This window comes from Nestor notabilis, unplaced genomic scaffold (assembly GCF_000696875.1).
Source record: "Nestor notabilis isolate BGI_N333 unplaced genomic scaffold, ASM69687v1 scaffold1193, whole genome shotgun sequence".
Classification (NCBI taxonomy): Eukaryota; Metazoa; Chordata; class Aves; order Psittaciformes; family Psittacidae; genus Nestor; species Nestor notabilis.
The window spans coordinates 476-28,400 of NW_009922172.1; the positions used below are offsets into that span (position 1 = coordinate 476).

The 27,925-nt window shown below is 37.7% G+C and overlaps 1 protein-coding gene across 1 annotated transcript; it reads left to right on the forward strand.

Annotated features, from left to right (window-relative positions):
* Positions 1-289: 289 nt before the first annotated feature.
* Positions 290-27,643, forward strand: LOC104399868 (neurexin-1-beta; the record flags this gene model as incomplete). The annotated part of the gene is made up of 3 exons (XM_010011484.1): positions 290-461; positions 25,798-25,887; positions 27,324-27,643. Coding segments are annotated over 3 exons (582 nt in total), but the record flags the coding sequence as incomplete, so codon positions are not given.
* Positions 27,644-27,925: the final 282 nt, after the last annotated feature.

Consider the following 27,925-nt stretch of genomic DNA (forward strand, 5'->3'; position numbering starts at 1 on the left):
TTCCTTCCCCCCCTCCTCATCTTGGTCTGAATCTCTTGGAAAAGGAGAGAGCTTCATTTGGTGAAATAACTCATTTGGAATATCAATTCTCCATCAAAGAGACGTCCCAGACATACCGAGCTGTCAAGAGGCTTGTCAGTGCCACATGCAAGCCTTCAGAAGTTACCTCTGAGGAGGGAAGATGTTAGAAATCTTTCACACACTGTCTCCATTTCTTGCTAAAACAACTCTTAATTAGTTCTTTTTCTTCTTCTTTTTCTTTTTTTTTTTTTTTTCTTTAAATATGCAGCACCAGGGAAAAATTGGAGTTAAATTTAATGTTGGAACTGATGACATCTCAATTGAAGAGATCAACGCAATCATTAACGATGGAAAATACCATGTAGTACGGTTCACAAGAAGTGGTGGCAATGCCACATTACAGGTGGACAACTGGCCAGTTATCGAACGTTACCCAGCAGGTAAGGGCTTACACAAACACTTGTGAGTAAGGGGGGGGGGCATGCCTGGAGTTCGGCTCATTTTGCTTCTCTTCTAGTACATCAGCTCCTTCACAATGTCTTACTAGCTAATTGAGTAGTTAGAGTCCTGAGCAATATGCCATTTATGATGATGGCATTTCCTAAGTGAGTTTAAAAGCACAGATTCAAGTTATTACTGGAAATGGAAAAATACAGTTATCAAGGCGTGAAATAGTGGTTGTGTTTCTTGTTTCATTTGTTTTTATTGGATGATTGTTGCAGGGGGGGAAAAAAAGGCTTTGACAAAAGCTAGTAAGTGAAGTGACTCCCAAATCGATCTCCAAGTGACGGGGATTTTACTGAATTTACTGAGGAAAAGGTTGTCTGCGTTCTTTTAATTAGAAGTTGATATTAAAGGAGTCTGAAGCTTATGAATTTAGCAGAAGCGTTTCAGCAGGCATAACGATCCCTGGAGACATCCAAGGCCAGGCTGGATGTGGTTCTGGGCAACCTGATCTAGTTGAAGATGTCCTTGATCATGGCAGAGGGTTGGACTAGATGACCTTTGAAGGTCCCTTCCAACCCAAACTATTCTATGGTTTTATAGCCAAAAGGTATATCAGTTATCAATTGTACAGCCAACCAAATTAAGATGCCTTCACTTAAAACACAAACTACAGGGTTCCTTGAACAGCACCACTTGCATGAATACAGAGTTGCCTTGATTGGACCCATATTTACTTCTATGCAAATGCCATGCACTGAAGACTACTGTGTTACTAAAATTTTATTTATTTTTAAGGGCAACAGGTTTTTCAGACACACAATCCCTTTCTTATTGAATAGGACTACTGATCCATTAATGGTAACTTGCAAATCCACATGTTCTCTGTTAACAGTTGGTGTGTTTTTATATGAGTAAACAAAAGGCAGCAAATCCAGACATGTAAGTGCGAGATACTCTGGTTTGCGTATTTTGCTACTGCATAAATGACAGCTCTGATTTATCTGTTTATAAGTAGAACATTCTTCATTTTGGGGACAGAGTGATACAGGAGGGTATTTTTCACTGATAAGGGACACATAAGCCACTCCCTGTACTGATTATTAGCGTTTAGTTGGATTTTGGGGGAGGTTGAGTTATAAAGTCAGGTGAACAGCTGGACTACAAAAAGTAAAAATAATACAAAAAAAAAATTCCACAGGTGAAATATAATGCTTCAGATAATTTCTTGGAGATACTTTAGAATTTAAAACACAAATGAAAGTATGCATCACAAGTGGAATTCTGTATAGCAGGAGTTGTTAAAAAACCCACCTGTGTGCTAATGCGTTATGAATGAGTGACAGTTCTGGCAGTTAGAAACAATTACTGTCTTTAAGTTGGGTTCATTTCTGAGAGGGGATAAACTCTTAAGGAAAGAGGGATACTGAATGAAATACGTCCTTTGCTCTTTCAGATATTCCTGTTTCCCACATGTTCCCCTTATTTTCTAACTTTTTGCAATGTTTGGTAAATGGTAGCTGAAATAAGATGGTAGAAGTCAGGGAGGTGTGTGTCTTTGTGCTCAAGATCTATGTAGCAGAAAGAGAAAAATAAGGTTTGGGGTAATTTTTTTGTTTCTTACCTAACTAATGAGCATGAAAATATTTTTCTTTTTCCTTTCTGTTCTGTTTCTTCCTGAAAATACGAAGTGGCTGCAACAAGGACAAACTGCAGTTCTGTAGATAGTGGTACACAGAATTTGTTTATACTGACCATAGATCAGTTTAGGAAATAGAGTGATTTCCTTGGGATGGGATTAGTGGAGGGGATGTTTTCTTTGAAAGGGCAAAACTGCACATTAGAGCTTCTTGAGCTTCCTTTAGCAATCTGTGCACAAGATGCATTTCAAGGCATTTTCAGTGGCTTCATCAGCCAGTGTACCGAATCCCTTCACTTGCTTTATTGCTGGGTCTTCCAAGACTGCTGTTGGCCTTTAATTTTCTTTGCCTTTCCCATAGTAATACTTTATGGCTCTTGTATGCCATAGCATTGCTTTTGAAATCCAACCTCCCCCTTTTCTCCTTCTGTCTCTTCTCCCTCCCCAGCACAAAAGCATCCAGCCATACCTTTCTCTTATGTTTTCATGTTGCTCCATCAGGTTTCGCACTCCTCATTTAAACCCTTTTTAAACACTAGTTTACACACAGACCTGTATTGATGTACCTTTTGGAAAAGATGCAGGCTTGTCCTGAAGACTCTGCTGCCTTTGAGCAAGGTTGGTACTGCTTTGAAGATATTAATAGCACCCTGTTCAAAGCTACCACTGTCATTCCTGTTCTAAAGGTAATATTTCTAAAAGTGACATCTTAAGGATATCAAACAGCACAGTTTGGCCACTGTCGCTGCGTCCAATTTAGATGTGCTTCTGCTGTTTGGGAAGCAACAGTAGTACCTGGCAGTACTGGTTAACAAGCTTACTTGCTCTTTGCTCATGTTTTGAGTGGAGGATACATTGCAGTTGTACACTGTGCACCAAACTTGATCCTGTTTGCATGAGTGAGACCTCATTTGCTTCCATTTCAGTGCTAGAAAGAATATTTTTTGCTTTGTGCCTGTTTTCTATATAATTTCTTTATGTGCCTGTGCCACTGTACCTGAGCACAGACTTGCCTCTCCTACTCCTGGGTTTTTTTTAATTAAGAGAAATGAGATCAGCAGCTTCAGTAGTAAGTTTGCTATTCTTAAACATGCTGGATTTACTTTTTCCAAAAACATACTCATATAAAAAAAACCCAGTTGGTTGTCTAAAGCATACCAGTTGATCAATTATTCTGTCTTTACAAGGAACAGTTTGTGCTCTGAATTACACTTCTGGTTGGAGTGTCTGACTAAAAGACATTGCTTCTTTGTGATTGGTGATTTTTCTGGTCATAGGCTCAGGATTTCCAAGTTTCATTGCCTCTGCAGCCTTTGTATAGCCCCATCTAACTCCTGTAGGTAAGGACACTCAAGTCCCAGTAACAGTCAGTGCTGTATCACTTGCTGGGAGGGTGCTGTGGGCACCCCTGTTGATACTCAAAGCTGAGCACTTTTTGAAAAAGAGCTGTGGACCTGATTGCCACAAGTCTGTGTGGGGTTTGTGGGGAGTCTGAACTCAGCCCTGGGTCTCAGGAGCTGCCGAGAGTTCAGTGCTCCTGCAAAGGGTTTTCTAGCTGGTGTAGCACACATGATTCCCTAATACTGCTTTATGAGCAGTCAGAGAGGTAGACACCTGGCAGAAAGTATCATATAGCAGTGCTCCATAGGGTTTCCTTAGTTGCTTTGTGTGTTTTATTCTAGAGCTGCATAAAATACAGAAGTGACCCTGGAAGACGAATAGGATCTAGCATGTTTCTCTTGTACATCATTCTCCATCCCACTAGGCTTGAGTGTCATGTTTTCTCTGGGACAATGTGCCTTCAGTTTGTAGCTGAGTAGATGTGAGAGAGTTGTAAAAGGAAAAGAAGTGGGGGTGGCCAGTAGCAGAGGATGTTCATCCTTGTGAAGGTGGCTGGTTATTTTTTGGAGTATAGTGGGGGGAAATGTGTGTTAGTCCTAGGCAATGTGAAGCTTTTGGTGTCCTGAAGTAGCCAGCCGATTTTCAGAAACAAGAAGTTTAGGTTTAGTTTCGTATGTTCTTCCAGACTCCCATCAGTATTTTTTTTAATTTTTTTTTTTCACTCCAAAGTTTCTCTCTTGCCATTTCTCCGAGTGCATTGCTAGAACAATGAGGATGCACTCTTCAATTTCTGCCCTTTTTTTTGTCCTGTTTTCTCACTTCTTCACTGTGATTGAGAATGGCATATTGTAGTTTTTTGATAGCTCAGATGCCCAGTTCTGTACTGGATTTGTATATTACATCTCTCATAACTAAATTCAGTGTTATGTCTCTTTACTGAATTATTGTCATCCTTCTGCACCTTCCCAAAGAGCTTTAATATTTTACCTTGGTCTCTTTCTCAGATAGTGATTTCCCATTTGCTTTCCTGGGTGCAGCCTAATTTCTGACCATATTAACAGCAAACTGCTGACTATGCACTCAGAGTTCCTAATCAATACACTAACCCCATTTTCCATGCAGATCATTTCTATTACTTATGGGTCATCTTGTCTGCCTCACACCAGTTGTTACTGCACCATAGTAGCAACTCCAGCTACTACTGTGAGCAGACTTCTGTTGTAACTTCATTTAGGTAGTAATTCAACACTAAAATGTAGATTTGCTAAGAATGCATTTCTGGTAGGAAACCAAAGGACTTCTTAATTTGAGTCAAATTGAATGGAAAATTATGGCCAAAAGAAAAAAGGAAATAATAGGAAATTGGTTTTGGTAATGTCAGAATATTAATTTCAATATTTTCTTAATAAAATGTTCTGACTTTTCATGTCAAAATTGTCCAGTGTTTCTAGGGGGATCTGGGTAATCTGAGAACAAAGCATCTTGTTTAATTTGAAATAACCTTTTCTTCCTTACCTGAAAGAAAATCTGTTTCAAATCAAGGGGGGTGGGGAGGGATATATAAAAAAAAAAAAATCCAATCTTTCTCACAGCAGTGCTCATAACTGTATATCTGTAATGAGAAAAATGATTTTCTCCATTTTCTAATTTCCCTTCCTTAGTAGTGAAGGGTGTGCATTTTGCTAGCCTGGGAAAGTGTACTGGAGCAAGCTAGATGACTGTCTAAAGCCACAATAATCACCATTTATTGTGAAGGATTTTCAGAACTACTTTTCTGCAAATAACTCTATCCTTTCTGCAGTCAAAGGGAGTTTTCCCAATGCTGATTCTTTTAAGAAACATGGTGCAACCAGTCATTTTACCAGTGGGAACCTGCTCTTCAGAACTTCCATCATAAATCAGACTGAAGCAAAATTTGATTGGATATAAGATGATCTGTTAGATATTGGCCAACTTGTCTATGTTTTCAAAGCCATTCAGACACTGGGAATACTCAGCATTTTCTGGGACCCTGCAGCAGTCTGGAAGACACAGTTTGATGCAGGCAGATATCTAAAACAAAGCCTTCCCTGGATCTCTGGTCAGCCTTAGAACAGCATAGCTTATTGGCAGCTGTCCTCTTGTACCCCATGGGTCAACAGATGTTGTCAGGGATGTGTCTGACAGACCTAGATCTGACAGCATAAGCATCTCACACATGTTGTTCACACAAAAGAGATTGTCCAAAACACTGCCAGACTAGTGGAACAGATGTATCTCTGTGACTGGGGAGTATAAATTATGATTAAGCATCCACACCAAAGAAGAACCTGTGTGAGAGTCCATGTATGTTGGCGAAAGATCAAACTGCAAGCTGACATTATGGTTGGTGCCAAGTACCTCTGCAATATGGTAGTTGGCAGCTGAAGCTCTTCGAACTTCCATATAATACAGAACAATTCTGCTCTGGGTTTTGGTTTTGATTATTTTTTTTTTTTCTTGCTTTATCACATAAAGTTAAACATTTAAATCACACATGTTGTCTCAGGGATTTTCTCTGGATCTGTGGGCTAAAGGATGCTACTGCAGACCATCCAAGGACCACGGGAAGCGGGCATCTCATTTAGACGCTTCTCTTGGTCCTGTACTCTGGAAAATAGACAAAGCTTATGCCATTCTTTTCATGAGATACACCTCACTTTAAGATAAGTGCTAAAAGACAATTATTACCATGTTCCTGTTTAGGATAAATGCTATCCATTTCGTTTGGTTTTGTGTGTTCAGACTGACCATAAAATTAATAGGAGACATTCATATCCATACATGTTTCCCTAGACGATTAGTATTTCCCAAACTATCCATGTAGTTGCCTAACTTGCATTCCATTGGCTTAGACATACCTTCCAAATTCAAGCCCCTACAGCCATCAAAGATCTGTTTCTCAGACATAAGTGTGGTGACCAGGAGAGATCTCAAGTTTGTTCACAAACATAGAATCACAGAATCACAGACTGGTTTGGTTTGGAAAGGACCTTAAAGCTCATCCAGTTCCAACCTGCCACCACCACCACAGGCAAGGACACCTTCTACTGGACCAGGTTGTTCAAAGACCTGTCTATATCTTTGAATATTCTGATAAAATGAGTAGACAGCCTGTTACCAGCACATCCATGCAAAATCATAATGGTCAAAGTGAGTGAGGTAGGAACCTAAAAAGGAAATGATCACCCAGTATTTGCCTTGCTTTGCATTTGACATAGGGTAATATTTTAAACCTCCCTGGCCACTGGTGTTAGGACATGGGTCTTTAAGGGTGTTTTCCATTCTGAAATAATATCAGCCTTCTGACTCCTATTTCATTACTTCTCCAGCAACATCTTGTCTTTACCTTCTTCCTCACGTGGTTCCTTCTTTGGTTAAAAGAATACATCTTGGTGTTCTCTCATGTACTTTGCTATAGTCAGAGTTTTGACACTTCTGCAGTCAGATCTGTCACTTTGAAAAGTCAGTTCTGAGGGTGGACATAGATGATATGAAGAATGTTTTATTCTGATGAGCTGTGAAGCTCACAAACTTGAATCAGTCTCTCATTCCTTGGTGGTGGGAGCAATGCTTCCAAAGACAAAATAAAAACTACCTTTCTGCCCAGGAGGGAAATGCAATGGAAAAGCCTTCAGTTTTGTTCACAGCAATTAAATTTATGTGAAACAGATACTGCCCAATATTTCCTATTTTATATGTCATTTTCCTGCTGTGAGAAAATAGCAGTGCCAATGAAACAAGGACATGTCGTAATACTTTACATCCCTTGGAGATAACAGTGTTTGGAAAGAACAGGAGGGCTTCTCGGGAACTCTCCATCTGGGAATACATAGAAGATGAATTATACAGTGCAAGTCAACATTTTAGGTATAAATTTATGCCATGCATATAAAATCAAACTATAGACATGGGTCTAAAATATTTAGTCCATGGAATTAGTAAGCAGAGAAAGGGAAAAATACCAGCTAAGTCAGTAGTTCCTTGGTTATCGAGTAATGTCTCATCCTCCCAGGTTTGGAAAGCAAAACTCATCAGTGTTCTTCATGGCCTTTAATGTGCCCATGGAGTCATATGTCCCTGGGGTTCTGTTTATACTAAGGTCTCAGTCTGGGAATGTCTGCTGGTAACTATTTTAGTTAAACTTACTCTGGTTTGATGGGACATAATGGGGGATAAATATGAATGAGTTAACACAGATTTTTTTTATTTGCACAGTCTTTGACAAAGTTCCTTATGTGAAAATATTCAGGAAGAAATTACACAACTCTGTTGATAAAGGCAGAATTCTTTCATGGATTAGACTGGTTTAGGGAGAACAGAGCCATCGATTCCCACCTAGTGGAAATCAGTGGAGTGAGTCCATTGAGTTTCAATGGAAATATGATCATTTAAACTTTAAATTATATACTAATTACATTGATTTTAAAACAGAAGTTAGAAACCATACATACTGGCTGTAGATTTCAAGATTAGGATGACAAAGATAAGTGAATGAAGAATTAGAAGAAACATATATGCTTTCTTTGACAGGCAATGAAAAAAAACCTGAAGGGAAAAATGAAAGATATTTTAAAACACCACCATTTAAACCCCCTGAATTTTTACATTTCTAAAATTTAAAAAAGAAAAATTCAGTCTCTTGCATAATTTATTTGCCTTTTTTGGGTTTTTTTTTTTTTTTGAGAGATTTTGTAAATCTTCATTAACTTAAACAATGTTTTAATCCATCAAAGCATTTTTCATTCTTGTCCCGAAGTTAAAAAAATCGACTTTCCCTATTGTCTAGGCATCATAACAGTAAAAGAAGAGTTGATGTATGAGAAATAGTGCACACAGGTAAGGTAATTAGAATTTTTATAGAGATACGTCATTATAGCCTTTCTTTTGAGGCTGCTTCATTTTAAATTCATTTTCAAGAAGCACCTGTGACTGGAAATGGACAATAACAAGAACACTAGGACCTCCTGTAGAGACGTAAGAAGACATTAATGCTGAAAGTAATTTCCAGTGATAGATTCTGAGATATCATTTTTCCTTTTCATAGCTCAAAGCCAGATGGCTCAATACCACTCTGCAGCTGACTAGTGTACCTACTGAACATCTTTCCTCATTAGTTCTCTGGTGTAATATCCCAGTTTATTGCAAAACAATGGTGTGACTAGTCCTATACCTGAAATATGTGACCTGCATTTTGTGGTATAAGCTTGAGTGTCACTTCTGTTAACTTCAAAGGGCTCAGTTCCTTTTGACTGATAATCTGCAGCCTTTTCAGAGTTATCAAAATGTCTCATTTTATGTCATCTGCAGACTTCACTGTCTGGTCAACATTTTATACTGAGATCAGTGAAGAAAACACCAAAGATTGGTCCTGGAACTCATCTTGGATACTTTCTTAGGAGTTCTACTGTGGTAGTTTTCCTGTGGGAAAACCACTGATTTTCCTTACATACTTCCAGTGGTCTCAGCAGTAGCTCTTATGACATAGTCTAACATAGTTTCAGAATTCACCGTGAAACTCATCTTCTTAACATAGAACTCAGCATTTAGTTTATTATGTTTGCTCGACTTAAACACATGTAGGTCTTCCAGCCATTCAACTAGATGGCATCAGCTCTCCAAAATACTTGGAGAGCTTTGATAGGTCTTGACTGGTCTCCTATCTCTTGAGGATTTTTAGTTTTCAGATATAGGTAATATAGTGGGGAACAGTGGTATAGTTGACACATTGGCAGGTCTGAATATGACAAGTAATGAGTGTTTATCATCTGTGGGAATGATTCACCAAGAAGCTGAAGATGATGATTTAGTAAAGTGGAAGTAATAGGAAGAAGATAGCTCCAGTGCACTAGCCAGTTCCTGGAAGGGGCTTGCAGCCAGGGAAGATGTAGCACCTTGAGTGTGACCTGAAACAAGCAGCCCCTGTATTCAGAAGCCTGTCAATAGATACAGAACCGGGATGTTCTATCTATCTCTATATGAGAGAGAGAAAGGAGAGGAAAAATTCCTCGTTCACTGCTATCCCTCATGTCTTTTTTTATTCAGCTCTTTACTGTACATTTTTTTATACTCCGTTTTCCAGTTAATCAATGATTTGCTACATGGCATCATATCCAGTGCTTTACTGAAATCCAGATAAATTAGATATACTCCATTTCCCTCATCTAGAAAATCAGTTAACTTACCAAATACAGCTATTAGATTAGTCTAACATGATTTGGTAAAGTCTTGCATTTTATCTCATTTTCCAATTGCTTCCATGTCTTTAAGTCTTTGCTTTCAAATTTATTCTGAAGCACCGTGTACAGATAAGGTCAGACTAAATAGTTTGACTGGATGGCTTTTTTCCCCTTCTCCTGTAAAGCTATTACATTTTCTGTTCTCTAATGCAAGAAGTAGCAAAAAGTACAAAAGTACAAAAACTTGTACTTTTGGCTTGTTATTTGTAAGTTCTGGGATAGACATCATCTTCCTCACCTTCTGACCCCACAAGTTCATTAAGATTAGGTATGTATGCTTTCTTCTGAGCTGTGGAGATCTTCATTTTCATATACACATTCCTCTCAGTCAATCCAGTCTGCTCCTTTGGATCGTTATCATCCTTACTGCAAATTGACTTCCCTTGTTCCTGTGATCTCTGTGGATAGCATTTAAAGAATCTCTGGCTTTTCAATTTATTTTACTTTCTTTGAAATATATAAATAACATATATACACATACAAATATATTTTATGTATTTATATGTATGTATAAATGTATATGCACTACTATATATGTTTATACTTGATCTTAAATAGTTTCCAAGTGTCCTTCCTGGCAGACTCCAGCCTCTCAGACTGATTACACAACTTGGTTTCCTTCACTTGATCAAATTTTGTTCTTTTGAAATCAAGAACCTGATTTACAGACTTATTTTTAGTTGTCCTTGTGTTAAGAGTCAACTCCTGATCACTTAATGTCAACCGTGATCCTCAATCAAAAAATTTTTCCTACAATTAACTTTTCTATGCTGTTTCCATTATTTATCTGATAAAAGCAAAGCCAAAATAACACGGAATTTTTGTTTATTTCAACTGGACAAAATCCTCATTGTGTATTACAGGAAGCTGATATTTACTTGTATTCATACAATTATGTTCAATTATAATACAAGTAAAACAAGGCATTATAGCAGCTTGTAATGTAATGGCATAGACTATTTAAAGTAAGACAAGGACATCTCTGAAACTCAACTTCATCAAGTTCTCCACAACACAGTAAGATGCAAGAAACAAATCAGCAGGTATCAAAATAGTTTAAGAGATTCATTTTAGTTATTGAGACACAACAGCTGTAGATGGAACTAGGTAAGCATCCTACCTTGCTACCTTTGCCAACATGCAATTGCACAAGTGATTTCTTGCCATCTTTTCCTGATTTGTACAGCCCTGACTATTCTTTGGTTATGATTAAACGTATTTTTCAGAATGTATCTAGCTTTCATATTCAGTATAATTTTATTGTTCACGTGAAAGATTGGTGTTAACAACAATGGTGATTTATGTTCCTATTCTCTTTGGGTGAACCTCTGTTACAGCTTATCCAAAGTCAATTAAGTATATTTCTCTTAAAAAAACACTGCTGCCCTTTGAGAGATTCTGAAATTGTTCTATCCTGCCCAGGTGATACCCAAACAAGACACTACAGTAAGCTTCTTTTCCAAAAGTGGTTTCAGTAAAGTTTCCCAAATCAACTTTTTAATTTGACAGCTTATCAGGTTTTTCTGTCAGATAATGCTACATAATAATGCTTCTCGAAGTGTGCAGACAGATTTTCTTTTCTCCTTTATTTTTCATCTTGGATATCCTGGTGAAATACAAAGGCTCATCCCTTCTTCGACTTGATAGATCCTGTAATTAAATTCAGATCTTGATAAAATGCATGGCACAGTTGTCATTACTTGATCACAGAAGGTGTAACACCTTTCAGTTAAATACAGCAAGGTGGCATAATGCATCTAGTTTAGGAGGAGAAAGAAAATGTCAAATGAGCACCAATTCAGAAAACGGTGTTCCAAAATACTGTAACAGTTATCTGTTCTTTTTGTGTCTTATGGCAAAGGATGGTGCCCATACCTTCTTACTATAATTAGGCACAGGGTGATATGGAAATGGAATTTCTGAAGACCACTAACGGTGACGAGTAAAGTTGAAGAAAGAAAGCAGGAGTGAAAACAGATCACAGAATGAGACATGGTAAATCTGCCACAGCTGGCCCCATTCACCTCTTCAGGAAGGCCATTATCTGCTAACAATCCCAGTAAAAGTCAGAAAAAGCCCAGGAAAGTCACAAAAGATTAAACATTGCCAGTACATAGGGATTCTTTTGCATACTTTATTTGGTTTGACATATGTTTTCCATGTAACCTGCAGTATCGCAACTTGTCCAGTGTAGTAGGTTAAGTTCAAAATGGAGGATTAAGGTGTTGGTTAAAAATAAAATAATTCAATCAAGTTCTTTACCAAGGAATTTTGGCTACTTAGCAGCTTCCTTAGCAATACAATGCTGATACGTGTGGTAGAATCAATGTCTTAACAGACCTTTGTGGTTATTCTTTTCTTTCCCAGTGGCAGGACCATGTTGTTAACACCAGATTCTTTTATTTCTTTTCAGCCTGGCCTCTAGTAGGTTCATAGCTGTCACGTTCAGGATTACACAGGATTTAATGTAACATGTCACTCACTGAGCCAAACCAATATCCACTGACTTCAGGAAGATAACTTTTGTGTAATGCATAAGCTCATATGGTTGTGTCTGTTCCCCTCACTTTCCATGTTGTCAACACCAGATTCTTTTCTTTCTTTCTTTTCAGCCTGGCCTCTAGTAGGTTCATAGCTGTCACGTTCAGGATTACACAGGATTTAATGTAACATGTCACTCACTGAGCCAAACCAATATCCACTGACTTCAGGAAGATAACTTTTGTGTAATGCATAAGCTCATATGGTTGTGTCTGTTCCCCTCACTTTAGATGCCTTACGTGATGGGCATATGCACGAGTTTGTTCTGAGGCTGGTATTAATGCTCCTACTGGCTGATGGAACATGCAAGAGAAGAGGACGATGGTTTACTTCTGCTGTGTGCTCCTTCTGCAATGCAGTTTGTTTCCATTAACTTCTGGGGCAACCCTGAAGTCAGTCTGAAATGGGAGCCTTTCTCAGGACAGAACAAATCAATGCAGTGTTGAGCCTTCCAACCAGACAATCTATCATATGGAAAACAAATCTAATTTCTTTGCAGTGCTGTTGTGTTTCAGGTACTCTTGGAAGATGAGGTATTTTTTTTTATTTAGGGCACATTTGTGTATGTGTCCCCAGATACACTTTACTGGTGTTGTGAGGTGTGACAGCAGAATAGTACTTTATGTCTTCAGGATAAGAATTTCCATTAAACTAATTCAGAAGCAGTCACTATAATTCATACTGCAGGAGGAAAACAGCAACCTGCTCTGTCCTAGATATATTTTCAAGAGACTGAACCACATTAACATCCTGAAACTGCAGTGTCCACACTGTCAAAGTAACTTCTTCTGTAATACTTTGGATTTGAGATTAATGGCAACTTGGTTGTAACAAATTCTACAGACCTGTTGTATCATGCATTTAAAAGTAAGTTCAGAGTGAGTGTTCAGAGAGCTATCTTGACCCTAGTAAGGTGTAACTAAAGCAGAGTGTCTTTTTTTCAATCTATCCTACCTGTCAGAAAAAGCCTGAAAGGCTTGATGATTTAAATAACCTAGAACTATTATGAGCTTCACAAGAGTCAAGTTTTGTGGTATACGCCATTTCAAATAAATTTGAAACAGAAATTGTGTATCCACCTCTGTATCAGAAGCACTAAACACTGAGAATGGCATTCCAATTTCAACCCCTTACAACCACAAGTTAACTGAATTAAAGGCAGTGAAATTACGCTTTTAACAAATTCGGTTTAATTGAGATGTGAATGGTTTCTTTTCCTCAGTGGACTATTTCTAAGGAGTTAAGTAGCCTTTCTGGTGCAGCATTGAGTTTAGTGAACATCAGAAAACCTGAATGAATCGCCATATTGTCAGGGTTAAGCATGTATAGAGGCAGTTTTGATTTTTGTCGTTTACAGAACTGATGGGCATTAATAGACTACTGGTTGAAAATTTTAAAATTACAGTTGCACAATAGGGAGAGAAGAATAAATATGCCCTTTTTGAAAGAACAAACAGTACTAAAAGTCTTGCTTTAGCTGTGTATAGGGCTAAGTCTTGAAAATATGCTCTCATTTTCAGAGCACAGTAATAGCCTCGCAGCAATTTTCAGCCAAAGGCTTCTTGAGCATCTAACTTGAAGGTCCCGGTTGTGTAGTTCTGTCATGCAAATTCATGTGTGGTTTTGTCTGAATTAAAATACAATCTCAGACTGAAGACAGTGTTGTGGTTGCACTGTCAGTTCCAGAAAGCTCTGGTAAGATAAGGTACATGTGAAGGATCTGGACAGAGCAGTTTCAGGCTCATTTTCATGATTCTTCCTACCCTTTTAACTTCTCTGGTACTCATAGGTATCACCTGTGTGTATGAATCATTCTTTATGAACCAAATTACCATCCACGGAGGTGTAGTACTGAGCGTTCGGTGTTGCAGTAACTTTGGAGAGCCTGAAAATCACAGGCACATATCATCAGTCCCAAAGCTGACAGATACTCTTTATCAAAGTGATGAGCAGTGAATATAGTTATTTTTTCATCAGTCAGCTTGAGCTAATAAACTCACTGCATAAAACAAATGGTTATCAGTGAGGAGAGTTCATTGACTGGAAACATGTTCAGTGGGCTTCTGTACTGGACTCAAAAATACCTAATGCTTTTGTAAGTGTTCTGGAAGTCTGCATAAAGTCATTGCTAGTGATGTATGACTCTTACAAAGACTGGAGAAAAAAAAAAGTGGTAAATAATGGTGAGGGCAGGACAACAGGGATGTGTGAACACGATTGCTTGGGAAGCCAGGAGAATATAAAGACAGTTGCAGAAAGCACTGCAGCAGTGCTAAATGCCAAGGTAAGGGTCTAAGATGAAGGAGTGAAAGTTACAGCGATGTAGCCAATGTCCTGGAAATGTCTAATTCTGAGAAGTCACTTGCAGGCATCTCATCTTCCAGGTTGCCCTGTATGAAACATTATGTGATGCTGTAGAAAAGGAGTTTACTGAAACCACTTTGTGGGCACAAAAGGAAATTTTCATTAGGGACTGTAGTGATAGGACAAGGAGTAATGTGTAAACAGGGGAGATTTAGGTTGGATATAAGGAAGACATTCTTTACTGTGAGAGTGGTGAGGCACTGGAACATGTTGCTGTGGCTGCCCCATCCCTGGTAGTGTTCAAGGCCTGGAGGGAGCTTGAAGCAACCTCATCTAGCAGAAGATGTCCCTGCCCATGGCAGGGAGCTGGAACTAGGTGATCATAAGGTCTTTTCCAACCCAAACCAGTCTGTGACTGTATAACTAGGGAGGATTTTAGAACCCTTTAGAGCACTTTGGGACCAGCTCTGGAACAAGTATAAAAGTCTGTACCTGGGATCTGTGATTCTGTGGAAAAAGATATTGGTGCATATGTTACAAGAGCCCGAAAGAGTTGCTATGTCAACTGATTTACAGTATCAGAAAGAAAACTATGTGGTGACTTGATTACTGTGTAAGTGCTTTCAGGAGAAGAAAACACTAGATGCTTACTAAATTGCTCTTTAGCTGTTCCTAGAAAGCTGTAACCAGAACTGAGAAATGCATTCAAGAAATAAAGCACATGATTTCAACAGCAAGCCTTGGAATTCACTGCTGAGAGATTTTCCTCTACTGTGTGTCATTATGTTAGGAAAACATACTTTCCTGGAAGACCTGTTTGAGCCTGTTGCAGGTTATGAATTAACAAAAGAATAGTTTTGTGGCTGAATCCAGAATGGGTCAATAGTCATATCCTGTGATATGCAGACCAGATTATGCCTATGTCTAGATTAGGAGTGTATTATCAGTATAAGAATAAAGCTATGGTAGCATTCTGTTCACGATGCAGCTACAACTGTACCTTCCCAGGAATCAACCAGGTCAGACCAAAAAAAAGGTTTCCAGGTATTATTTCTATATCCAAAAACATTACTGTGCTAAAGGGCAGCCACACAATGCATTAAACTGAGAATATGCTTGCAAAAGAGCAGAAAGAGAACAATGAAAATATTACCCCAGTGTTCTACTTTAGAATCAGTGGCAAATACATGTACATATTAATAAAAGCAAGGACAGTAGGCAGTTTCCTTATCTAATCTGTGAATCCATGGCATTAATTTCATGAGTGATGGTGGACAGTGGATTGATGGAATAATGTCGTCCTTCCTTCTTGGAGTCCTAAATTTTGTATTGAAATATGCTTATTAAACTCAAATGCGTTAATAATTTATTAGTAAACCATCTGCCCTTTTTAGCTGTTAGTGTATTACCTTCTTAGAATTAGATGTTTCTTTAATACATCATCATTCTCAGTACCATCATTTAAAAATAAAAATAATTTAAATAGTGTATTGCATTATATTTTACTTAGGCATTAGTGCTTTGTGTAAGAAGAGGTACTAGAAATCATAAATCTGTAAAGTTGGTAATAACCTTATCTAATTTCATCAACATAGTGAGTTTCAGTATGTTATTAAAAGGTCAAGTAGTTTCCTGAGAAAAATTGATATGTAATTGTGCTAGCAGAGCTATTTCTTTCAAAAGTTGTTCTTTTCCCCCATTTAACATTTCACAAGTGTTTCAAAGTAGAAGTCAAGTCTACTCTTTGGATATTGCATCAGCAAATGGATTTTTGTAAAGGAAAATGGAAAAGGTATTGACAGTTGACTAGCGATTACATATTTCCTTGCAAATGCACGTATGCTTAAATAGTTCAATATTGATTGTTTTTTCATTCTGGTGTTTCAGCTCAAATTAACCCTGAAAATCAAGCCAATAAATTTAGACCTACACAGAAGTTAGCTGTCAGCTTTGCATTGTCCATCTAAAATGTAGCCTTGTTAACTTTAAAACAGAGAAGCTTCTCCCATGAAAGTGTGTTTGGGGCAAGCCATATGTGTTAGAGCTGGTGGCTTTCTCTCCTAGTTGCCCAAGGCTACTTTGAGACAAGCTGTCATCTGAAAACATCCAAGAAGAGATCTGTAGCTTCAAAGGCCTTTCAGGCCATGGTTTATCAAGGCACTTGAGAATTGCTTCTGTGGTTGATGTTCAGTGGGACTTTAAGGGCTTTTGCAGAATAGGGTGCACTGAAATGGACTTCCTATAAGAGTGGTTGGTGATAACACTGACAGCCTTTCTCACATCTATCCAACCTTCACAGGTGCTTTGCTCAGCAGTGGGTCTTTCTCCCATTTTTACACTTGGAATATGAGAAGTTATGAAGCACAGATTTCAGGAAAGTGATATAAGTGTTGTGATAACCATTTTTTCCCTCCTTTGAGAACTTCCTAAATTATGAAGAAGGAAATACAGGAGAGGTTTGGACATAAAAATCTAGAGATTCTGAGCAATGCACTGTTCAATTGCCTTCAAAATTGAAGCAAAATAAAATATTTCACAATATTTGTCAGTCTTCTAAATCAGGCTACACAAAAAACCTGTGGTGAAACATTATCACAAGGGGAAAATACTGAGCTAATTGGAAACACCTTGTAGATTTAAAAAAATGAGCTGTATTTCATAAGAAGTTACAGTGACATGCTACATATCACAGATTAATTTCAGTGGAAAATAGTAATAAAGCTTTTTTTTTTTTTTTAATGTATAATTAGGGAATCAAATTATTTCACCTTTTAACAGATAAACTAAATCACTGCTGGGAATCTACCCACAGCCATTCTGCTGTTGCGTGGTGGACTGCTCATTATAGTTCTGCAGTCCTAAAGTGCTCCTCTGCTTTTATCTCAGTGAGCATCTGTTTCTATTATTTACAGTTTCTGTTTCTATGTCTTGCCAAAAGCATTTAAAAAACCCCTATATGTTCAAGTTTAAACCTTTCCATTTGAAATAGATTATTCTTTTGTACTAAAATGTCTTCAAGGCATAAATACACAAATTGAAATGCCACTTTTAGACAGAACTGTAAGTCTAGAGATTTCTTTGGCCAAGGGCTACTTTTTTGGCTGCACTGCTGACACAGACCAGATTTTTATCTCTTAAATGCCATTTTCAATCTGTATGGGTGCGTTTGTGTTTTTCTGCTTGGCAAAGGCTTGTCCAAATAATGACCTCACTTGTGTTGTTTCAATGGGCTGGTGTATAATCATGCATATCCATAGGACAATGGGCTGATGCAGTGAACGTGACAAAGCACCTTTATGGTCCAGGACTTTGGGGCATAGTGGTGGTTCACTCTAGCATTTTCTTGCCAAGAACAGGAAATAATCATTTTTAATATGTGCAGTTGCAGTGAGGTTAGTTTGTGTAAGGTGATGAGGGTTGATGCTTGAATTTCTCCTGGGTTTTATGTGTCTGGTCATGTAATGAGCATGAAATTATCCATACTGCACCCTTCATTGCCTCCAAATAGTCTACTGGGACAGTTCAACTGTATCTTTGCTGATGACAACTGAAGGCCAAACTCTTATTTTCTTTTACAAATTACATAACTAAGAGCAGAGTTTAAGTCCAGAAGATTTTTTTTTTCCTTAATTGTTTTAGGTAACTTATCATGTTGCAAATGGTTCAGAAATTAAATAAGGCTATGTGGAATTTCCCAGTGCCTTTCACTGACTACAATAAAATGCAATGATATGAGCAATGACCTTTTGACAGTTTGTCCTATTCTGTTCTCGGAACTTGCAGTGTGATCAAACTTAATTAAGAGGTTTGCACATAGTTAATAAGAGCTTTCTTATTGATGGCTTCTGCCTGAGTACTGGGTACTCATGGGGTTACAGAGCAATAGAAATTTAAAATAGAGCTGAGCACGGTGTTTTCCATTTGCCATTGTTCATTTACATAATGTGAATATTATTTCTGTCGAGACATTCTATGTAGCAGCTCTTCGCTAACATGAAATGAAGATCAGACAGATTGATACCTGGGCAAAAGTCAGAAGAACATATTCAGTAGTTGCTATCTCAGACCTGGCTAATTTTAGATACAGTGGGGTTGAAATATTCTTGATTTTCCAGGTGTTGAAAACGTATTGAATAAGAAACTGCTTACGGTTACTTTCTGATTAAATTCCTATAGGGAAAGTAACTTTAAATGCTGTGGCATGTTTTATAAGTAGTTCAGAGTCCTTTTTCCTTGGAGAACTGCAAAATGTCAGTCTTGGAGTGGTGTGAGGCATGGTACTGTACTTATAACAATTCATTTTTTATACTTCAATCTTCCTCTTTAATGATTTCTATCAATTTTCCTGCCTATTTTAGCAGCAGCCATACAATATTAGCTCCTTAAATGCTGCACAGGCAGTACAAAGTAGCCGTTTAAAACTCCTGATAAAAAAATATGACCTTTAATTTATCAGACAAGTCCTGTGTTTTCTTATCTCCTTGTTGCTTTTCATCTTCTCTTGCTGGCTTTTGATATAATACACCAATCTCTCAAAGTAAGCAATCCAGCACTGCTCAGACTGAGACAGATATCGCATTATAGTGAGGAAGTGAGAGTCAGGAAGAGCACACTCTTTTTTTAATTACTAATTAATCCAGTGAAAAATAATCAAAACCGAAACAGGACGGAAGGTAGTTGATTTGAAGTGAAGGTTCAGATCTCCCTGAGAGGTTAATGAGAGTTCTCAGGTTTATACTGCAGAAAGTTGTAAAAATAAGATTTAGTTTGTTTAGTATACAAGTGTGAAACAAGGAGCTTACCACTGAACATAAGATGTTTTGGTACAGTCTGTAGTATCAGTGGAATCAGAATCAACTTACACATACACCTCTTAATGAGTCTGGTAATTGGATTCTTTTAAGGCAAGCTAAGTTTTGCTTTGTGCTTTAGCAATGTTATAAGCCACCGATGAGAGATTTCACTCTGCTATGAAGACTGCTGTCAGTCATTCTGTGAGCAAAATATTCTCTTGGGACACTTAATATTCATTATAAGGAGCCCCTGTAGGTTGAAAAGGGATGTATTATGTTATGGTCATTTAATATGAACTTGGCAGGTTTGACAATTTAAAGTGGAGAAGTCATACCTTATGGTGTTTACTCTTTTATAGGTTAGCTCTTCTGGAATAAACTAAGGCATTGTGGAGTTGCTCTCTTACTTATTTGCTATAGGTTCTTTCTCTTAACTTTAGAGATCCTCTGCACTTTCTTATCTTCTCACCAAGCTGGCAGTAAGGCTTCTTTAAGATGTGCAGTGGGAAAAAATGCACATCCTAGAACTCTGTATCTGCCTTCCCTTTGAACACTGGAGGAGGCCCAAATCAGCCACCTGGATATGTAACTCATACAATAGCCTTCAAGGCTGACCACTGTATCCTCCTCCATCTCCCTCAACTCCTCATCCTATACATTGTAACAGGTAGAGCTGGCATATTTTAACAACAGAAAAAGACACACAGCTTCATCTGATCCATCCAGAATTTATTCCTGGGTCACACACCAGATAGCCAAGTCTGTAAGCACTCAGCAAAAATATAGGTCAGAGCAGCATCAGTGTTGCCGACAGTGATTTCTGGGGTGGACCTGGACCTCTTGTCCTCTGCCCCATGCAATCCAGTCTCATGCCTGTATATCCTGGACCCAGGGTGTTGTGATGAAAAAGGTGATGATGTGTTTGCAGGCATAAAGGCAAGCTTACTGGTGGCTGCTGAGAACAAGATGCTTGTGAGCAATAGTAGGGTTATTTATGAGGGCAACAGGCAGGATCAGATGATGAAATGGGCTGCAGAGTACTCTGGAGCTGAGTTTGTTAGGAGCAAGACTTGCTAGAGGTATACAAAGGCAAGTGAAGTCGGGTTATGCTCTGGCACATCCTATTTATTGCACATGGAAAGTCTGGGACTGCAGCATACATGTGGGTGGGGAGCCCCAGCTTGAGTGACCTCTCAAAGGGGTCTTTGGTCAAACAGAGCAATACCCACTGAGTTCCTTAGATAACAGTTAAAAACTATTTAAATTTAAATCTTAATATAGCTTTTGAGAATGTCTCTTTATTGGCTATTTGAAATGCATTACAGTCATCATTTTGTGTTACGAGTCTAATGACACTGAAAGCATCCATGTATAGCCAAGATACAGAGCCAGTGTGAACACCAGCATGACAAAACTACATTCGAGTGCTGTTTGTGCTTGCAGTTGATAGCACTTAAAACGTCACTCCCTCTTTTGCTGGCAAGAGGCAATCTGCACATGCAAAATCATGTGTTTCATAAATTTTAGACCCCAGTCTTTGCATCTCCAGTTTATTACAACATTTAATGTGTATTTGCAGACACAAGTGTATGTACACAGGCAATAGCAAGATTGGGCTTTCATTTCCTAGCCTGGCCATACTGAGACATTATGTGGACTGTTTTCCCCCTGCACCACGTTATTGCTGTGGCTGCTTCTCACACCATGCAGTTGAGCCTTCAGTCAGGTTTCATCCCTGACTCCATCTGGAGGGAAGATATGGGTGTCTACCTTCCTCTTGCAGATGTCAGGGAAGTCATGATTCAGAAATAGCAGTGTCAGAATCATGATGAGCAAAACTAGGGAGGGAGGGGTTGTTTATAAATGGAGATAGACCTTTGTTTTGTCATGTTGTTATTTATTTCCCTAGCAGATGACTGAGACTAACAAGGTAATTTTGTATTCTGTTAAAGGTTTGTTTCAAAGAAAACATTCTCCAGTCTAGGTTGTTCTTCACAGACTCTCGATTTTCAACCTTCTCACTTACTCTCTTTCAAGGATGCTGCTATTTCACATCAATAACTGACACCTTTATTTCAGAGAACGAAATAGAATTACACTCCAGTACTGACAATACAATAAATCAGGGGGGGATAAAATACATATTAGTGAAGTTCACATAGTCAGTTTGTCCCAGCTGACCTATAGATATAAAAGTATGATTAAAGTTTTTTTGGACTGCTTCTTCTCAATCTTGCCATAAGATTTAGCTCCCGCTCATAGATCTGGCCTTTGCTGGTCCTCTCTGCTTACCTTGATTCTTTGGAATTACAGTTATTCCCTTGAACCCTTTCTGCCTGTACAGAATTAACACTGTGTTGTGACAAAATATTATTTATTTGGCAGCAGAATGAAGCCATCTAGAATTCAATCAAGTTAGACAATGTCACAGAGCACATCCTGAGTGAATAATTTCTACCCAGCTTTTTTAATCAAAGAAATCTTGGCCATATAACCAGGAGGAGTCATGCTGGATAGTCACATAGCTGTCTGCAGTTAAAGTTTGGACATGTCAGTTGTGGGGTTATTTATGAATTAAGGTTGAAAAGCATGACTGCCAGAGCACTGAATCTTTCAGATGGGGAACAGAAATAGAATCTTAAAGCCACAAGTTTATTGAGAGTATGAAAAAATTTATTAACCTTCTTGGAAGTGTTTTTACTGAAGAAGTTCCTTGTGGTTCACCATATTGGTAAAAACCAAGCATTAATAAAAGAAGCATGAAAACTGTGCACTGAATACTCCTGAGAAAACAGTATGTGGCATTTATGTTTTCCCTATTGAGGATGAGATTACCAGATGAAGTAAATACACACAGTTATACTGAATTCTGTGGGGCTATCCAGATTTGTCAAGCATATGACCCAAACTTGCTATTTTGGGAAGAAGCAGTTATTGAAAAGATGTGTGTTTTTAACAACCTCATAATAGGGTATTTGCTGCTTTTAACATCTTTTCCATTATATTCACTGCTACGTATCTTTTTTCTTTCAACGCAGTTGTTAAGTTACCTACATGTCTACTAGTTTCATCGTTACTAAACCTATGTGTTCTCCTTGAAACTAAATCTGGACAAGTTCCACACCATTTCCCCCTAGCCCTTCCATTCATATTATATACTAGAAGAATTTAAGCTAATGCAGTAGTGTCAAATTGAGATGCATTTGACAATGCACTTTTCCTCTGATGAGGGATGGGCTAGTGTAATCAGCAGTCATTTTTTGTGTGTGTGACCTTGACAAATCAAATGGTTATTTCCATGCATTTCATTTGTATTTTGCTCCCAGTGGTGCAAGATTGCTGCCGTCAGTGTAAGGCATAATTTACAGATAAAATCACATTATAATAGGGTGCAATATTTTCAAAAAACATACACACTGTGTGGACTTTTTAATGAAATAAAGAAATGTAGAAGCTGGCCAAGACTAAATTTATGCTGCTAATTCACAGAGGAGCTTCTATGGTCACCATAGAGATGTCCTGGAGCAGCTGCCAAGCAGTGAAAGTGGAGGCAGCAGTAAAACTTCTTCGGAATAAATCTCATGTTAGTAATGGAAGTACAGTAGAGAGGTGCCATAACATTAGGGATCCAGAGTGGTGCCTGCAGAGGTTCCTTCTACCAAATGCACCTGATTTGCACTCACTGGTTGAATAAACATCATAGAGTTTAATGCATTCCCAGCATATGTAGTTGTGAACACTCTTTCATTTCGACATGACTATATGCTTCTTGTGAGGTCCAGGGAGTGTTTGTTCATGGGAGGCATCCAGTGAGTGAATCTGAAAAGTGAACAGTGATCTACATCCATGAGACTTCTTTCCATTGCGTTAATAGATTCTTTATGCCTGCAACCCCCTTCTGAACAATTTAGCCTTTTCTTACATATGACACAGAATAATGTTGCCCATTCCCCTGCGTTGTTATGTGTATTTATATATATGTCAAAAACCATACCAAGTAGCCACAAAACCTCATGATTCATTTGTTTTAAATTAAGGAAATGTTTTAGAAATAGGACGTTGTCTCTTATTCAGTGAATCAACTGATAATGCCTCAATAAAAACTGTAGAAACATCTTCTTGAAGAGCTAAACTTTAAGACTCAAAGTAACTGGCTGTCATGGAATATCAGTTATTAACTCACTGGTATATATATATTTTAATTGAAGATACAAATCCAAAACAAAATAATGGAGGATTGCACTACTTACCTTGGTTCCCATGTTGACCACATGACATTTCTCATGTTTTTCCTGTACTTCCCAAATTTCCATTTAGTCACAGGAAGCTTGTTTTAAGTGAAGGAGCTTAGATGAGGAGCAGTAATTTTAAAGATTGTAACAGAAAAAAATTTTAAGACATTGTGTGTTCTCACAACATCACAAGAGTTGTGTTCTGAAGCCTTTTATTCTAAATTTTGAGTTTCTTGAAAAGGGAAAGTTTCGGTAAATACTGTTTTACACACAATGCTTCTGAACATTGAGAATAGAGCAAAATGTATGTACAAAAAATATATATATATATTTATATATGCACCCATGCACTTTTTAATATTGACATGCATATAGAACTTCACATAGCATATTTGCCCAGAGAATTTGTGGCTGTTCCATCCTTGGAAGGGTTAAGGACAGGTTGAATGGGGTTGGAGTAACCTGGCCTAGTGCAAGATATACTTGCCCATGGCAGGGGGCTTCAACTTGATGACCTTCAAATGTCGCTTCCATCCCAAACCATTTTATGATTCTGTATTTGAAAGTGAACAGGAAAAGGATATTCTCTCAAAAGAAAAGAGATCAGCTTCTGGCATAGTGAACTATGTCCATGCTAAACCAAATGATGGAGCCATGAAAAATGGAAAGTAGCAGTTCATGTCACAACAGAGTAAGTGTCTGTGTAAAACCACCATGGCTTTGGCACAGAAACTGTTGCTCTTGCTGTTTCTGGGGACTACAGTACTGATGCTTCCCTGCAAGCTATTGGGGCTTGTGATGCTGATAGTAGAGATAATTGTCTGACAAACTACAACATTGGTTTTCTGGATTTGGATGATACTTTGGTCTGGTAATTAGCAGTAAGATCCTCCTAGCTCGAGAAAATGTATTTCTGAGCCCTGTGTAGGCTACTTCATCTCGTATTTCCACTGCAGATAGGAGAATTAGTTTTTTAGTGTGTTTTGAAGTCAAAGACATTATGTACGTTTGAGCTAGTAAGGTTGACTTTGGAATTGGACCTGAATTAGGAATGACTGCTTTTTCCTCATCTGGCTCTTCTTATCTCTCAGGTGTTTTACTAGTATCAACCAGTACAATGGAAGAAAAAGGTATTGTTGGTCTAAAATACTACTGCCACCACAAAAATGTACGCTGAAGGAAATATTTAGGATTAGTGTTCTCCTGAGAAAAGTGTTAAGTAGAAGACATGCTTTTCTGAGGGATTACACCTATATCATTCAAACACAAAAAGCTATAATTAGAAATAAATATTTAAAGTGGTTTGCTAATTACTCCTCACTGTCTGATGTTTTTCTGATTGTACCAGCCTTATTTAATCTCATGGTTTTGTTTAAAGGAGTCAAAGATCTCTGCAAAGACTGAGAGTAGATAAGGTTTGCAAATATCACGAGTTTGTGTTTTGCATTGCTGGATTCTGCTTAGTTCTTCACTTCTGAAACCCCTCTACAGATGGCCTCTTGCTAAATTTTAAAGCACTTCCACGTTTCAGAACCAGGCTACCTTTCAGCAAGTCACTTTTGTCAAAGCCTTGGTGTTCCTTCAAGATATTGTCAACGTGTCCTATATGAGAATGTATGAACGGTGAATTACCCATGTCTGCTCTGATTCATTTATTTAAATCTATGGAATGTATTTAAATGAAGTGAAGAAGAATGAATTTTTTTCTGCTTAGGAAATCAGTTACAGCAGGCCTGGTACTAGACAGCAGAAGTAAGTGTGCCTTAGATGGTGATTAAGAGTTGTGTTGTTCTTCTTTAAATGACTAACCTGGAGTGAGAGGTTGGATGTCTTTTGAAAACTTAAACCTGTTTCACCTGAACATGTTTAACTAGTTAATAAGAAACATCAAAAAAGACAAAACCCTGAGGTCAATGATCATTTTTTGTAAAGCCATTCGATGATGTTTAAATTTGTTTTTTGGGTCTGTCTATAACATAAGTTTAATAACCTAGCTCAAATGCAGATTTCTAATTTTCAATTAACATAGGAATAATTTTGTTTGCTAAAATAAAATAAATGAATGAATGAAAAGTCGGAGCCATGAAATGTTCTAGGTAGCACTTTTTAAAATTCCAAATTTCAAAAAATCATGTGGCAACTGTATAGCTCAAGCTTTAAGTATTAACTTTTAACCTTTGACCTTACAGATTTTAACCAATGAAATGTCTCTTTAAACTTTAAAGGAAACAATGATAACGAGCGCCTGGCGATTGCTAGACAGCGAATTCCATATCGACTTGGTCGAGTAGTTGATGAATGGCTACTCGACAAAGGTAAAAAACATTGATTAAAACTTCAAATAAAACAATAATTTGAACATAACCAAGTAGTGCTTCATTGTAACACTAATAAACATAAAAAATAAATTTCAGTAAAACTAAATTAAAAACAAATTTTAAAAAAGTAAAATATAGAGTAATATTTGCATACCTTGTATAATAATTTCTCTACATTTCTAGAAGTACCAGCTGTTTAATAATCTTACCCTGTTAACTTAAGGTTAAAGGGACTGTTAAATATAATCCACTAACTCAATCTATGAAGGTACTCATAGCAAACATTAACCAAAAATTATAAATCATTCATAGATTATATGACATGTTCCAGCATCTAAATTATTAACTAAAAATATATGTAGTTATGCTATCTTCATTATGGTCCTGAAAAAAAATTTGTTTAAACTGTAGGTATCTTAAATAGTGGGCAATATGACTTGCCAATCAAAATGAAGTCCCTTTAACGTTTGCAACCTTCTAAGGGGATTTTGGAACAAACATGAATTAAAACCGAACTTAAAGTTGTGTGCATGCTTTTTGTGAGCAGAAACCAATCTGCTAAAGTGACTGTTCTATTTACTAAGAGTGGTACTGTTGCTGAGGATTTCTCTGTTTATTGGAAATGTGCCATGATTTCTCCATCGGTATGTGTATCATTTCTGAAGCCGCTTTTACATCTAAAATCTTTTATTTGAATTGATAGCCTTGCTGAAAGCCAATCAGACATCTGTTTTTGAATCTGCCTCTGAGATACTCAGTGTGAACCATGTGTTTCTCTCCAGTGTGTATGGTGAAGGAAAATAAACATTTAAATACAAAAAGGAATCATTTAATTACAAATGTAAATATTGAATTCAGTTACATAGAAAAATGACAGATTACTGCATAAAGGATTCTTTAAAATTCACTTGATGTTGTGGCTTGTTGGCATATATATGTAAACTCTCTCTGTGTGTATATACATATTTCTATATGTCTATACATACATAAACTGACATGTACATAACTAAAGCTATAGGCCCTATGATGTGTTGTGTGGAAAAAACTTGAAGAAAAAGTAATTTTAAGGAATTAGAAACCTGGCATTCTTGACACACACCCCAAAAAGTTTAACACTGCTTTCAGGTAAAAGGGAGAGGGGTATCATTTGTAGTGCTAAACACATTTGTAAATGTATTTGATTGGCCTTTTAGCAAAAAAAAAACCCAAACAAAGAAAGAATCCCAAAACGTTGCAAATTAGGAAAAATGCAAATGCTCTCCAAATTTATGCATTTCATGGACACCTCATTAAAAAGCAATGAATTATGAGTCAAATCCTTTTCTTATAGTTTATTGCTCTCATTATTCACCCCATGACAATCTGTTATCACTCATGTAGAGTATAGTGTTCGCAGTCAACATTTTTGCATGTATATAATATTATCTTCACAGGGCGTCAGCTCACAATCTTCAATAGCCAAGCAACCATAAAAATTGGAGGCAAGGAACGTGGCCACCCTTTCCAAGGCCAGCTCTCTGGTCTTTACTACAATGGCTTGAAAGTTCTGAATATGGCAGCAGAAAATGATGCCAACATCGTGATAGAAGGAAATGTGAGACTTGTTGGTGAAGTGCCTTCCTCTATGACAACCGAGTCCACAGCCACAGCGATGCAGTCCGAGATGTCCACGTCAGTCATGGAAACAACCACTACTTTGGCCACGAGCACCGCTAGAAGAGGAAAGGCCCCAACAAAAGAACCTATTGGTCAGGTTAGTTGTCTTCCTCACTTTTTCCTGGTTTTGAGTGTAGCTTTCTGTATCACATTTGCTCTGCAGATGAAATTGTTCCTGTTGGAGATATGCTGAATTACAGATAAAACCTCTGTACTGAACATGGCTTGTGGATGTGATGCTGATCAGCATTTAGAGAGAAAGTAAGCCTTTGCTGTTCCAAATTAGGCAGACTTACCAGTTGAGATATTGCTTGTGCTGAGTTTTATTGCCCTGTTATCCATCTTCATGGTGGACCATATTTTTAAATACCCTTTCTTC